This window comes from Suncus etruscus, chromosome X (genome assembly GCF_024139225.1).
Source record: "Suncus etruscus isolate mSunEtr1 chromosome X, mSunEtr1.pri.cur, whole genome shotgun sequence".
Lineage (NCBI taxonomy): Eukaryota > Metazoa > Chordata > Mammalia > Eulipotyphla > Soricidae > Suncus > Suncus etruscus.
In genome coordinates, this window is record NC_064868.1 from 96,461,241 (window position 1) to 96,474,426 (window position 13,186).

Below are 13,186 nucleotides of genomic sequence, written 5' to 3' on the forward strand. Positions count from 1 at the left end.
AATTTTTCGAATATTTTCTTCCTGGACCTCATTCTTCTGTAATTTCTACTGAGTTTAAAGCAGAGCAGTATTTTTTAAAAAATATTTTCACATTTTTGATAGTTTTGGGGCATCTGATAGTTTGTTTTAAGGCTCTTTTTCAGTCTCTTCTGTTGTATATAGTTTTTTTAAATTAATATCTTTATTTAAATACCTTGATTACAAACATGATTGTGGTTGGGTTTCACCCCCCTTCACCAGTGCAACATTTCCAGCACCAATGTCCCAAATCTCCCTCCTCCCCACCCCATTCCTGCCTGTACTCTAGACAGGCTTTCTACTTCCCTCATACATTCACATTGTTACGATAATTCTCAATGTAATTCTTTCTCTAACTGCACTCATCACTCTTTGTGGTGAGCTTCATGTAGTGAGCTGGAACTTCCAGCCCTCCTCTCTTTTGTCTCTGAAAATTATTGCAAGAATGTCTTTTATTTTTCTTAAAACCCATAGATGAGTCAGACTATTCTGTGTCTATAGTTTTTATGCATATCATCTTCCACCTTGCGGATTCTGTCTTCTTTGGTTTCTACTCTGGTAGTAAGGCTTTCCAGTGAGTTTTTTATTTTTTCTAACAAGTATTTTGGTTTGGAGTTTTCTTATTTCTACTTTCATGTCCTCTTGTTATATGTGTTTTGTTTAGTTTTTTAACCCTGATATTTTGGTTTGGAGTTTTCTTATTTCTACTTTCATGTCCTCGTTATTTGTGTTTTGTTTAGTTCATTGTATGAATTCCTTGAACATCCTCCAAATTTCCTCTCTAAAATCTTTCTCAGAGAGGCTCTGCAGGTGTCTGGTACTTGTTGGGTTTTCAAATCCATTACCTTAATTTTCTAAGCATTATGGTGTTCTGTGGTGCTTTCCCAGTGTCATTTGCAGTGTGTGTGTGTGTGTTTTTCTATGTGTTGTACTGGTGTACATTGATTGGATATGAGTGCAGCCACAGATCAAATCAGAGTGGCTGTGCTCCTATCCATGGTGTCTCTGGGCAGGAGAATCCTGTTTTCTCCTAGCAGAGGAGAGTCATCACCTCTTAGGTTAAATGTATAATTTTGGGGAGGAGGTACTCACTCCTCTATTTCTCAGGGCTTCTGCCAACCTAGGCCTGAGTTGGGCTTCCTGCTGTTTTTGTGTTTCTGGACAGGAGAAGCCTGTGTTCCTTCAGCAGAGTAGGGACATCACTTCTGAGTTAAATATGTCCTTCGGGGGAGGTGGCACTTACCACTCTATTTCTCAGGGCTTCTGTTAGCCTCCATCATTCTTTTAATTGTCCATTTTAGTCCATTTACATTGAGAGAAATGATTGTCATGGGGTTTTGTGTCATCTTTTTGTACAAAAATTAAGAAGTAATGTCTAGTATTTTTCCGATTTTTACTAAATTATTTCTAATGTAGAGGATATGAAATACAATGCAATTTCTGTTAATTATAAAATGAGCTCTCAGAATATACTTCCTTCTTAAATTGAAGCTTCCTGTATATCAATTATATTTACTGCTACTGTAAGTAATATTAGCTCACATTTTATTACTTATTAAAAAATCTTACACCAAACAAATTTTTATTACAAAGATAATTTAACACAGATGAAATGCACTACCTGTTTTTCTATACCCAAAATAATTGAAAAATGCATATACACAAAAATAATTGTATGTCATTATCCGTAACATCCCCAAAATATGGACTATTGTTCCAAGTGTTCATCAACTGATTTTATGAGCAATATGGAGTGCTTATATGAAGGAATACTGTTTAGCAACAAAAATAAAAGAAATAATTCATGCTTCAACAGGGGTAAAAATTGGAAAAATATGCTGAGTGGAAACAAGCCACAAACCAATGTACTCTCTAAATATGGAATGTACAGTATAGTCATTATTTATCTGAAGAGGACTGACCTGCTTCTGAAATGCTCAGAAGCTTTTCCTGGCTATGTGCTCAGGAATTACCCTAGTGGTGCTTGATACCAAAAATCAAGGCCCATTTTCTTAATAGGCAAGTGCCTTACTATTTATTCACCACTACCCCCTTCCCCCCAGAATATTTAATCATTAAACACAGAAGGCAAATAAGTAATTCAATGGGACTGAGAATAGGAGCAGAAATTGACCACATGAGGTTTTTAGAGGGGAACATTTTTAAGGTGATGGAATGATCTGAAATGGGATTTTTTATGCATAATTCTAAATTTCTGTTTAACACTGTCAAGCCATATAGCCAAACATCACTAAGTTGTACATTTGGTAAAAATTCAAAAATATCATAATTGTCCCCCAAAGAACTACCACAATAATTCATCCTAAAGTTTATTATGTGGCATCAAATACACGTGTAACTGACACAAGAGTCATGGTTCTGAGATGTTCCAAGAAGGTTTAATCTTTTTTTTTTTTTTTTTTTTTTGGTTTTTGGGTCACACCTGGCAGTGCTCAGGGGTTATTCCTGGCTCCAGGCTCAGAAATTGCTCCTGGCAGGCACAGGGGACCATATGGGGCGCCGGGATTCGAACCGATGACCTCCTGCATGAAAGGCAAACGCCTTACCTCCATGCTATCTCTCCGGCCCCCAAGAAGGTTTAATCTTAACATGTTTGAGCAAAAATGTTTTAGTTAAGGTTTGTGAAGATAGCTCAGCATTCAGGGACACATGCTGGCATGTGTTAAAACCTGGTGTCACTTGGCACCCTCGTAGCCTCCAGTATTATCTAGTGCAATGCAACATCTTTTCCAGTTGACTGAGTTGTCTGTGGATCTCCTAGCATTGCTTTATAGCCCTATTCCAAATTAAGGATGCACATATTTAATGATCAATATCCCAACAGTTCTATGATTAAAAAGAAGGCCAAAGAAAAATTTGTCATAAGATATTCTCTTGGGGCCAGAGTGATAGTACAAAGGGTAGGGCACTTGCATTGCATGCTGACAACTTGAGTTTGATCCCTGATATTTCATTCTGTTCCCCAAGCTGGCAAGGAGTGACTCCTGACTGCTGGGCCAGGAGTAACACCTGAGCATTGCTTGGTGTGGCCCATTTTAAAAAATGGTTTTAAGTTTTGGGTAGTATAAATATAATCTTTCAAGGCAGGAGAGATCACTCAATAGGCTGGAAAGCATCCTTTAAATGCAGGAGGACTAAGTTTCATTCTTAATGCCATATAGTCCTCCAGTCACTGCCAGTGAACCTTTGAACATAAAAACATGAGCAACCCCTGGGTATAGGCCCTCAAGCAAATGTAGAAAGAAAAACATACATGCACCAATGTCTTTTTCTAACCTTATGTTGTATTCTTTATAACTATTTACTTTGCTAATATTTAAAATTAATTCACAGTAGATTCAGTGACATTATAATGGCAGTAGTCCCAATCTATGTAATAAAATATATGAATGTAATATGACACTATTCCAGTTTTTTTGATCAAATATAGCAATAGCAACTTATGTCCAATTATTTTTTCCTCTCAAATGCAAGTGTATGTGAAGAGTCAATATATCTTAAATAAACACAAATTTTTTGGTAATATTTTATTTACATTTTGTATTTAAAGAGAATCAATACAAATCAGAACATATTTACAGCATTTTAAATCAGTGTACAGGAATGCAATGGTTTCATCCATTCTACATTTTAGCAAACAAAATACATGTATATTCTGATGTTGCTTGTATTTTTCTGGAATTTGCACTGGAAACTCTAGAACTAAAATTCTACAACTAACGATAAGTCACAGAGAATACAAATAAAGTGCATTTATAAAGAGCTTGATTTCACTTTGGTGGATTAAGCTTCAAATTTTATATTAAGGCACCTGGAATTCTATCCCCCAATTAATTTTCAAACACCAAGCAAATGATTTTTACAAAATATATAGACACATGGATGGATTTTTGTATTCCAAATATAATTTTATCTCATTTAGGTAAAATATAAACTGAATTATCAAAGTCAAAATTATTTGGAAACAATTTTTACATATTAATTTCTGTAGACTTGTACATAAGGATCAGTTCTCAGGTCTTATACAACTTACTCCTTACCATTTTCATACAGTGTGATAATTTATATACTTGGCTTTTGAGAATTCTACAAGTTTGAGAAATTGTTCCCTGACATTTTTCATAAGGCAACTTTTTGCCTGTAATTTTGTTTCAAATTGATGTAATTATTTATGCCTATCTATCCAGTTCTGTCTATATTCTTGGATAAACGATGTTCAAAAACACAGATGAAGTACACTTAGCCTAATTTTAAAAACAAAAAATAATTGAGTATTTTGCTTTAAGATTATTCTAATAAATTAAGGTAGCTTAAATAGACATGTCATGAATGATCATCTAAGTTTGTATTAAAATTCCAGATCAATATGCACATCTGGAGAAAAACCCTGACACATTCAGAGCCCAAGCTAACATAGTATTTTTAATTAAGAATTATCATAAAGTAATGTGATTACAGCTATTTTATATTTTAAAAGTAACAGTTCTGTATGAGAAAGTTGTTATAAATGAAAAACATGACTACTTGAAGACAGTTGTGAGTATTTAAAATGTTTCTATCATTATTGATAAGAAACTTACCTATAAAAACCATTATGAGGGGCCGGGAAGGTGGCGCTAGAGGTAAGGTGTCTGCCTTACAAGCGCTAGCCAAGGAACGGACCGCGGTTCGATCCCCCGGCGTCCCATATGGTCCCCCCAAGCCAGGGGCGATTTCTGAGCACATAGCCAGGAGTAACCCCTGAGCGTCAAACGGGTGTGGCCCAAAAACCAAAAAAAAAAAAAAAAAAAAAAAAACCATTATGAATATGAGTTTGTGGGAAAAAGTTCATAGATTAAATATTTAAGTCATTTAATTATAGAATATATTAGTCATCTCAGTACTTTCAGTATCATTCTTATTTTATGAAATTTATTCAGTTCATTGATAGTAAACTAGGCCCTCATTGGCAGTTATGTTATGACTAAATGTTTTTTTCTATTGACACAGATTTATGATTTAATTTCTCTAACAGCAGTCTCTTTATCAGGAGATTCATCTTCTTCAAAGGTTGGATTATCAACATGAGGAACAACATCCACTGCCATAGAACTTGCTTCATGGTTTACCAGCTGTAGATTTTCATCTTTAAAAAAAACAGCAAATATAGTCATTTCATTTCTCTTTAAGAAAAAATTTCAACATGCATAACCAATAAATTTTCTTTTCACATTCCATCATACTCTGGTTCACATTCATTCCCCATTACTTTAATAATTACATGATTTTACTATAGTTTACATAAATCACAGAGAAGAGTATTATACTGATTTAAAATTACTCTTAAAATTGTCTCCTGCTAGGGCCCGGAGAGATAGCACAGCGGTGTTTGCCTTGCAAGCAGCTGATCCAGGACCAAAGGTGGTTGGTTCGAATCCCGGTATCCCATATGGTCCCCCGTGCCTGCCAGGAGCTATTTCTGAGCAGACAGCCAGGAGTAACCCCTGAGCACCGCCGGTGTGACCCAAAAAAAACTGAAAAAAAAAATTGTCTCCTGCTGCTTCCTTGTCCTAATAATAACTGCTTTTAAAACTTTTCTTTACATTTAAATTACACGAGGAGCTTAAAAGTTACTTATATATTTTTATATTCAGAGAGAAATGATGAAGATGATGATAAGCATAATAGTCAGGAATTTGGGGGGAGTTCATAAGATGGGATATGGATAATAATAAATACATAACTGTATTATAAATGAAGTATATAACCACTTTGAAAATGGAGAAGAAAATAAATTAACTTTAGAAAACAATACTTTTACTAAATCCTATGGATTAAAAGTAAATAAACTATGCAAAGATGAAACAGGTTTTCAGAAGGATGTGAGGTAGCAGCATTCAAAGTACTCTGTTGATTCTAAAGGACTGAATAAATATTGTGAATAATGGTATTTCAATTCTGTCAAAAAAAGGGGAAAGCTAGAATAAATTTGTGTTTTGAATCAGATCAGTATAAGCTCTTAATATTTTTTAAAAAATGTGATTGAAGAGATATTACAAGAGCCAAGGCACTTTCCCAGCACCAGCTGACCCAGTTTGCTCCTGGCATAGCATAAGGTTCCCAGAGCACGACCAGGAGTGATCCCAGGGCACAGAGCCAGGGAGAAGCTTTGAACACCATCAGGTATGGCTAAAAAAGGTTTAAATACTTTGTTCAGCTAAATATATATACATATATATTTGTGGCTATGTATTTATGCACACATTTACTATTTTCTAGTTTTATTCATTAAAAGTGAGAGATAGCATGGAGGTAAGGCGTTTGCCTTTCATGCAGAAGGATGGTGGTTCAAATCCCATCATCCCATATGGTCCCCTGTGCCTGCCAGGGGTGATTTCTGCCCGAGTGCTGCTGGGTGTGACCAAAAAAAAACAAAAACAAAAAAAAAGTGCTAATAGCAATCAATAACCATTCAATAACATGAGTATGCCTGCTGCCTAGATCTTGTTTTGAAATGTACTGTTATAATAAAGTCCCAGGTCACTTTGGGGGAAAGTTTTACTATAAAACCATCTCTATAAAGGCATGTAGTGTATATATTTTTATGTATGTATATTTATGAAAAAATTGTTGCTTTATAGTGAAGTACCTTGTAATATAATGAAAATCTTGTATTACCAGTCATACTCCTAAAAAATGAGCTCTGCATCTAACTGTGGGAATAGTCAAGTTGGTTTCTGCTTATATTCCTAAATGTAAATATGTCTTTTCAGGGGCTGCTGCATTTATAGGTGAGAGGTTCTAGATTAATGAAGTTGCTGTATTTACTGTGTCTTCTTTTTAATTTAAAAAATTTAAAAATATATTTAGGCACCATGGTTACAAACGTTTATAGTTGGGTTTCAGTCTTAAAATGTACACCCCCCTTTACTAGTGCAACCTTCCTGCCATCAATAGCCTCCATCTCCCTCCTCCTCCACCCCCTGCCTGTTTTTGAGACAGGCATTCTATTTCTCTCACTCACTACTATTGTCATGATAGTTGTTGGTGTAGTTATTTCTCTAACTGCATTCAGCATTTTTTTTTGTGGTAAGCTTCATATCAAGGGCTGGCCCTTCCAAACCTCATCTCAATTGTCTCTGGGTATTATGAAACTACTGTCTATTTTTCTTAAATCACACAGATGAGTGAGCCTATTCTATGTCTCTCTCTCCCTTTAACACACTTTGCTCAACTTAATAACTGCCATGTCCATCCATGTATAGGAAAATTTGATGATTTCATTTTCCTGATAGCTGCATAATATTCCATTTTGTATATGTACAACAGCTTCTTTAGCTACTCATTTGTTGTAGAACATCTGGGTTGTTTCAAGATTCTGGCTATTGTAAACAGAGCTGCAATGAAATTAGGTGTGCAGAGGGCAGTTTTGTATTGTTTTTGTGTTCGTAGGGTATATCCCTAGGAGTGGTATTGCTGTATCACATGGGAGCTCAATTTCCATTTTTTTGAGGAATTTCCACATTGTTTTCCATAAAGGCTGAACTAGACAGCATTTTCACTAGCACTAAATGAGAGTTCCTTTCTCCCCACATCCCTGCCAGCACTGATTGTTCTTGTTTTTTGTGATGTGTGCCAGTTTCATTGTTTTGTTTTGCATCTCCTTTTTATCTCCAATGACGGTGGAATGGATGCTCAATCTATAACAAGCTGTAAAGTGGAGACCAATTGCACTAGCATTCTGGGGGGTAATGGAGGGAGATATGATATACATGTTGGGAACAGGGGTGGAGGGAGGACAGCACTGGTGGTGGGAATGCCCCTTATTTGTTGTCACTATGTACCATAAAAGATGCAGTGAAAGATTTGTAATGCACTTTGGTCACAATAAAAAATTAAAAAAAGTATTATGGTAATAATATCCGGAGACAATACAGATAAGGGCAAGGAGGACAATTCCATGGAAGGAAGCTTTTCACAAATAGAGGGTGTATACAGTTAGGGATGTACTAACAGTTAGGGACCACTATGACAATAATAGTTGGACATGATCATTTTGGACAAGAACTGGATGGTGAAAGTTTATATGCACAATATCCCTTCAATAGCAATTTGGCAAACTACAATGTTTAAAAGGGAGAGAGAAAGAGAGAGAGAAGAAAAAATTTTATTTTTCTTGCGAAGAACAATGTCTTCTAAAGTTCAAAATTTTGATTTAAGCTCTGTACATCAAAAAATCATTCTAGAGAAGCTGTCCAATAAATTTGTTTCTTCTGACAATAATACCATCCTATTTAATTTCATGTTTCAGGTATACTTGAATAAATGTACATTAAGTTGAAGTAGATATTCATCCTGCTTTGGATCTGTGTTCATATAAAAAACTTGAATGTGTTAATATCTGAATGAAATGAATGTTTAAAGCAGGACTACTTTGCAGAGTACATAATCCACAATGGAGTACTTGTTGGGGACCAATGACTCCCAGGTTTGGTGCTTACTTGCTAACTGCACATGTTCCTCCAAAGGTGGTTCATCTGTTCCCTGAACTGAAGCATATCCAGATGATGCAGTCTCACTACGATTATCCTCTTCATGAGGAGAGGCACTATCAGATGTTTCATTGGATACAGGGACTTGCAGAGACACTGAGCCATCTTCAACATCCACCTTTGGAAAATATTTGAACAAATTAAAATAATTTCAGAGTACATACTTTTCCTTGAAATATCAAACATAGTTTCTTTATAGGTAACTTATTAGAGCAATTATTAACTGATTATTTTTGGGCATTTCATGCCATACCCTGTTATGCTCAGGACTTATACCTGGCTTGAACTCAGGGATACCTCCAGGTGGGCTTGTGGATAATATAGGATGTCAGGTATTGAACCTGTGCCTGCTTGACTATCACTCCTTCCTCCCTCACCCCATTTGTTAATTTTTTGATGTCACACCTGGCATGTTCAATGCTTATTAGTGGCTTTACACTCAGTGATTAGTTTTGGCTGCGTCAGAGGACCACGTATGGTGCCAAGAGTTAAAATCAAGGCCAACCTTGTATAAGGCAAGTGCCCTTATCATATACCATCTCTCTGGTCCAAAATAACTCTTTGAAGCTTTTAAAATCCATTTTGATGAGAAAGAAATTTCTTGCTAATCCTAAACAGGGCACTTGCAATAACTCAATATAGCATGGGATAAAAGATGCTATTTTGCAAGGTGATCCTAGCACATCATAAAAAATTGTCTAGGACAAGGAAAACAATAAAAACTCCCCTGTTATCCTCTGAGAGAAATACAAATCTTTGTAGTTTGGATATCTACCCAACTCAAGAAGATTTTGTTTCTGAGATCACCTTTCTTCTGTATGTACTGTGAGTTAGCTAGTGGGTTCTTTTATACCAAATAGAGTTATGATTTAATAGTTATCATACTTTCTCAAACTATACTCAACTAACAGTTTTTTATGCAAAGGTGAGAATAAAACGCAGGAGTGTTAAAAACATTTGGTAGTTTACATGGCCATCACTTCAAATAATAGTACATTTGAAGATCGAAGAAGGAAAATGTAGGTAGTTCACCATGACACCTGTCTCTGTGCTTTATGAATTTGAATTATAAACTCTAAGTTTAAGCCATGTCATGTCTAAAAAATAAGGCTAATATGTTCCTGAATATCCAGTTACATAAATAACACACTGCTTAATTTTCCTTTATAGCAATGCTTACCTCAATTCCCAAAGCTTTGAGGATGTCACATTTGCACATGGGGCAAGTCCTGTGTTCAAGCAGCCATGGGTCAACACACGTCTTATGGAATATATGGCTAAGAAATGGGGGGGGGGAAATAACATAAATTTTATTAGCTATAAAACGACAATTTCTCACTATACTAACAGGATGTTTTTCAATTTGTTAAGCTTCTAATAGCCACCGCCTTTTAAAACATACTATAGCAATATCAACACTGAAGAGTAGTCACAGAAATAACATTTGAAAATGTTTTAAAACAGTGCTTTAAAATTCAAAATGTTTTGTTTGAATTCAATTAAAGTGTGTAAGACCAGTAGGAGAGGCCATAGGTTAAGGACAATGCACACCATCCTTTACCAGTGGACTCTTTCCATCACTGGAGTATCTCATTTTCCTTGCACTCCCATCCCCCATGCCCTGTCTTGCTATAGAGCAGGCAAATTGCTCCTCACTCTATATCACCTTCTTTTGGGGGGGGGTTTGGGCCACACCCGGCAGTGCTCAGGGGTTACTCCTGGCTGTCTGCTCAGAAATAGCTCCTGGCAGGCACAGGGGACCATATGGGACACCGGGATTCGAACCAACCACCTTTGGTCCTGGATCAGCTGCTTGCAAGGCAAACTCCGCTGTGCTATATCTCCGGGCCCTATATCACCTTCTGATCTCTCTCTGTCTTTCCTTTTTGACACTGGTTTGCACTACTGTTAATGGAGAAGTTTCTTGCTTGTTAGTTTCTCCACTTGAAGTGCGTAGTTCTTTTCCAGAGCTATCAGTTCCAACTATCATTGTTCTAGTAGCTCCTTCTCTAATCTATCTATACTCACTGCCCTTTGTGTAGACCTTTCAACACTGGGATGGAACTCCTCACCTTTGTCTGTATTATTATTATTGCCATACCATCTCTTGTTTTTAATATTTCTCACAAATGAGTGAGATTATTCTATGTCTATCCCTTTCCCTCTGGCTCATTTTGCTCAGCATAAGAGTCTCCATATCCATCCATATGTAAGCAAAACTGATGACTTCATTTTATTTCCTAATGGCTGCAGTATTTCATTGTGTAGATGTACCATGATTCTTTGACACTCCTCTGTTGTCAGATACCTTGGTTGCTTCCAGATTTTGAATATTGTAAATACTGCATCCCTGAAGATAGGAGTGCAGAAGGATTTTTTGTATTATCTTTTTGTGTTCCTGGGTTATATCCCAAAAAGTAGTATTATTGGGTAATATAGAAACTGAAGAATTCTATGTTGTTTTCCCCAAAAGTTGGACCACTCTGTATTCCCGAAAGCAGTAAATGAGAGTCACTTTCTCCCCACATCCATGCCAGCATTGGTTGTTCTTGTTTTTTGTAATGTGTACTAATCTCTGTGGAGTGAAATGATTTTGCATTAATGATGAGGAACATTTTAATATGCCTTTTGGCCATCTGTATTTCTTCTTAGAATAAGTGTATATTAATTTCTTCTCCACATAAGGTTAGATGCTTATTTCTTGTAAAGTTCAATCAGGGCCTTGTATATCTTATATATTAACCACTTATCTGATTTGGTATTGAGTGAATTCAAAAAATTTTTCATTTTTTTAATTTTCAATTTTTCAGTGGATACCTTTTGTATTATACTAACTATTTCCTTAGAGGTACAGAAATTCTGAGTTTAATGTAGGACCATTTGTTTATCTTTGTATCCACTTTCTTTAGCTTCAATAGCATGGAATTTTCTGCCTATTTTATCCTCTCTGCACCTTATGGTTTCAGGTGTGATATCAAGGTCTAAAATGCAATTTGATTTGACATTTTTGCATGGCATTAAGGAGAGGTCTGTGTTCATTTTTTCTTTTTTTTTCTTTTTTTTTATTTAAACACCTTGATTACATACATGATTGTGTTTGGGTTTCAGTCATTAAAGGAACACCACCCATCACCAGTGCAACATTCCCATCACCCAAGTCCCAAATCTCCCTCCTCCCCACCCAACCCCCGCCTGTACCCTAAACAGGCTCTACATTTCCCTCATACATTCTCAATATTAGGACAGTTCAAAATGTAGTTATTTCTCTAACTAAACTCATCACTTTTTGTGGTGAGCTTCCTGAGGTGAGCTGGAACTTCCAGCTCTTTTCTCTTTTGTGTCTGAAATTTATTATTGCAAGAATGTCTTTCATTTTTCTTAAAACCCATAGATGAGTGAGACCATTCTGCGTTTTTCTCTCTCTGACTTATTTCACTCAGCATAATAGATTCCATTACATCCATGTATAGGAAAATTTCATGACTTCATCCCTCCTGACAGCTGCATAATATTCCATTGTGTATATGTACCACAGTTTCTTTAGCCATTCGTCTGTTGAAGGGCATCTTGGTTGTTTCCAGAGTCTTGCTATGGTAAATAGTGCTGCAATGAATATAGGTGTAAGGAAGGGATTTTTGTATTGTATTTTTGTGTTCTTAGGGTATATTCCTAGGAGTGGTATAGCTGGATCGTATGGGAGCTCGATTTCCAGTTTTTGGAGGAATCTCCATATTGCTTTCCATAAAGGTTGAACTAGATGGCATTCCCACCAGCAGTGGATAAGGGTTTCTTTCTCTCCACATCCCCGCCAGCACTGTTTGTTCTCATTCTTTGTGATGTGTGCCATTCTCTGTGGTGTGAGGTGGTATCTCATTGTTGTTTTGATTTGCATCTCTCTGATGATTAGTGATGTGGAGCATTTCTTCATGTGTCTTTTGGCCATTTGTATTTCTTCTTTGTCAAAGTGTCTGTTCATTTCTTCTCCCCATTTTTTGATGGGATTAGATGTTTTTTTCTTGTAAATTTCTGTCAGTGCCTTGTATATTTTGGAGAGTAGCCCTTTGTCTGATGGGTATTGGGTGAATAGATTCTCCCACTCAGTGGGTGGCTCTTGAATCCTGGGCACTATTTCCTTTGAGGTGCAGAAGCTTCTCAACTTAATATATTCCCATCTGTTAATCTCTGTTTTCACTTGCTTGGAGAGTGCAGTTTCCTCCTTGAAGATGCCTGAAGTCTCAATGTCCTGGAGAGTTTTGCCTATGTGTTGTTCTATATATCTTATGGTTTGGGGTCGGATATCGAGGTCTTTAATCCATTTGGATTTTACCTTCGTACATGATGTTAGCTGGGGGTCTAAGTTCAATTTTTTGCAAGTGGCTAGCCAGTTGTGCCAACACCACTTGTTGAAGAGGCTTTCTTTGCTCCATTTAGGATTTCCTGCTCCTTTATCAAAAATTAGGTGATTGTATGTCTGGGGAACATTTTCTGAGTATTCAAGCCTATTCCACTGATCTGAGGGTCTGTCCTTATTCCAATACCATGCTGTTTTGATAACTATTGCTTTGTAGTAAAGTTTAAAGTTCGGTGTAGCATATGAAAAAGTTTCCATAAGATGA

General features: G+C 36.4%; 2 protein-coding genes across 3 annotated transcripts in view; one reads left to right on the forward strand and one right to left on the reverse strand.

The window, feature by feature from the left end:
* Nucleotides 1-13,186, forward strand: part of VAMP7 (vesicle associated membrane protein 7) — a 1,102,798-nt gene that overhangs the window by 601,688 nt on the left and 487,924 nt on the right. The gene's annotated exons all lie outside the window — the stretch shown is intronic.
* RNF128 (ring finger protein 128) overlaps nt 4,821-13,186 on the reverse strand; it is a 197,720-nt gene continuing 189,354 nt past the window's right edge. For both annotated transcript variants that reach the window (XM_049766677.1, XM_049766676.1), the window contains exons 5-7: nt 9,751-9,847; nt 8,520-8,688; nt 4,821-5,164 (exon numbers count right to left, since the gene is read on the reverse strand). In XM_049766677.1, the coding sequence (XP_049622634.1) occupies nt 5,031-5,164; nt 8,520-8,688; nt 9,751-9,847 (400 nt within the window). In that variant the 3' untranslated portion in view covers nt 4,821-5,030. The remainder of the gene's footprint in view (nt 5,165-8,519; nt 8,689-9,750; nt 9,848-13,186) is intronic.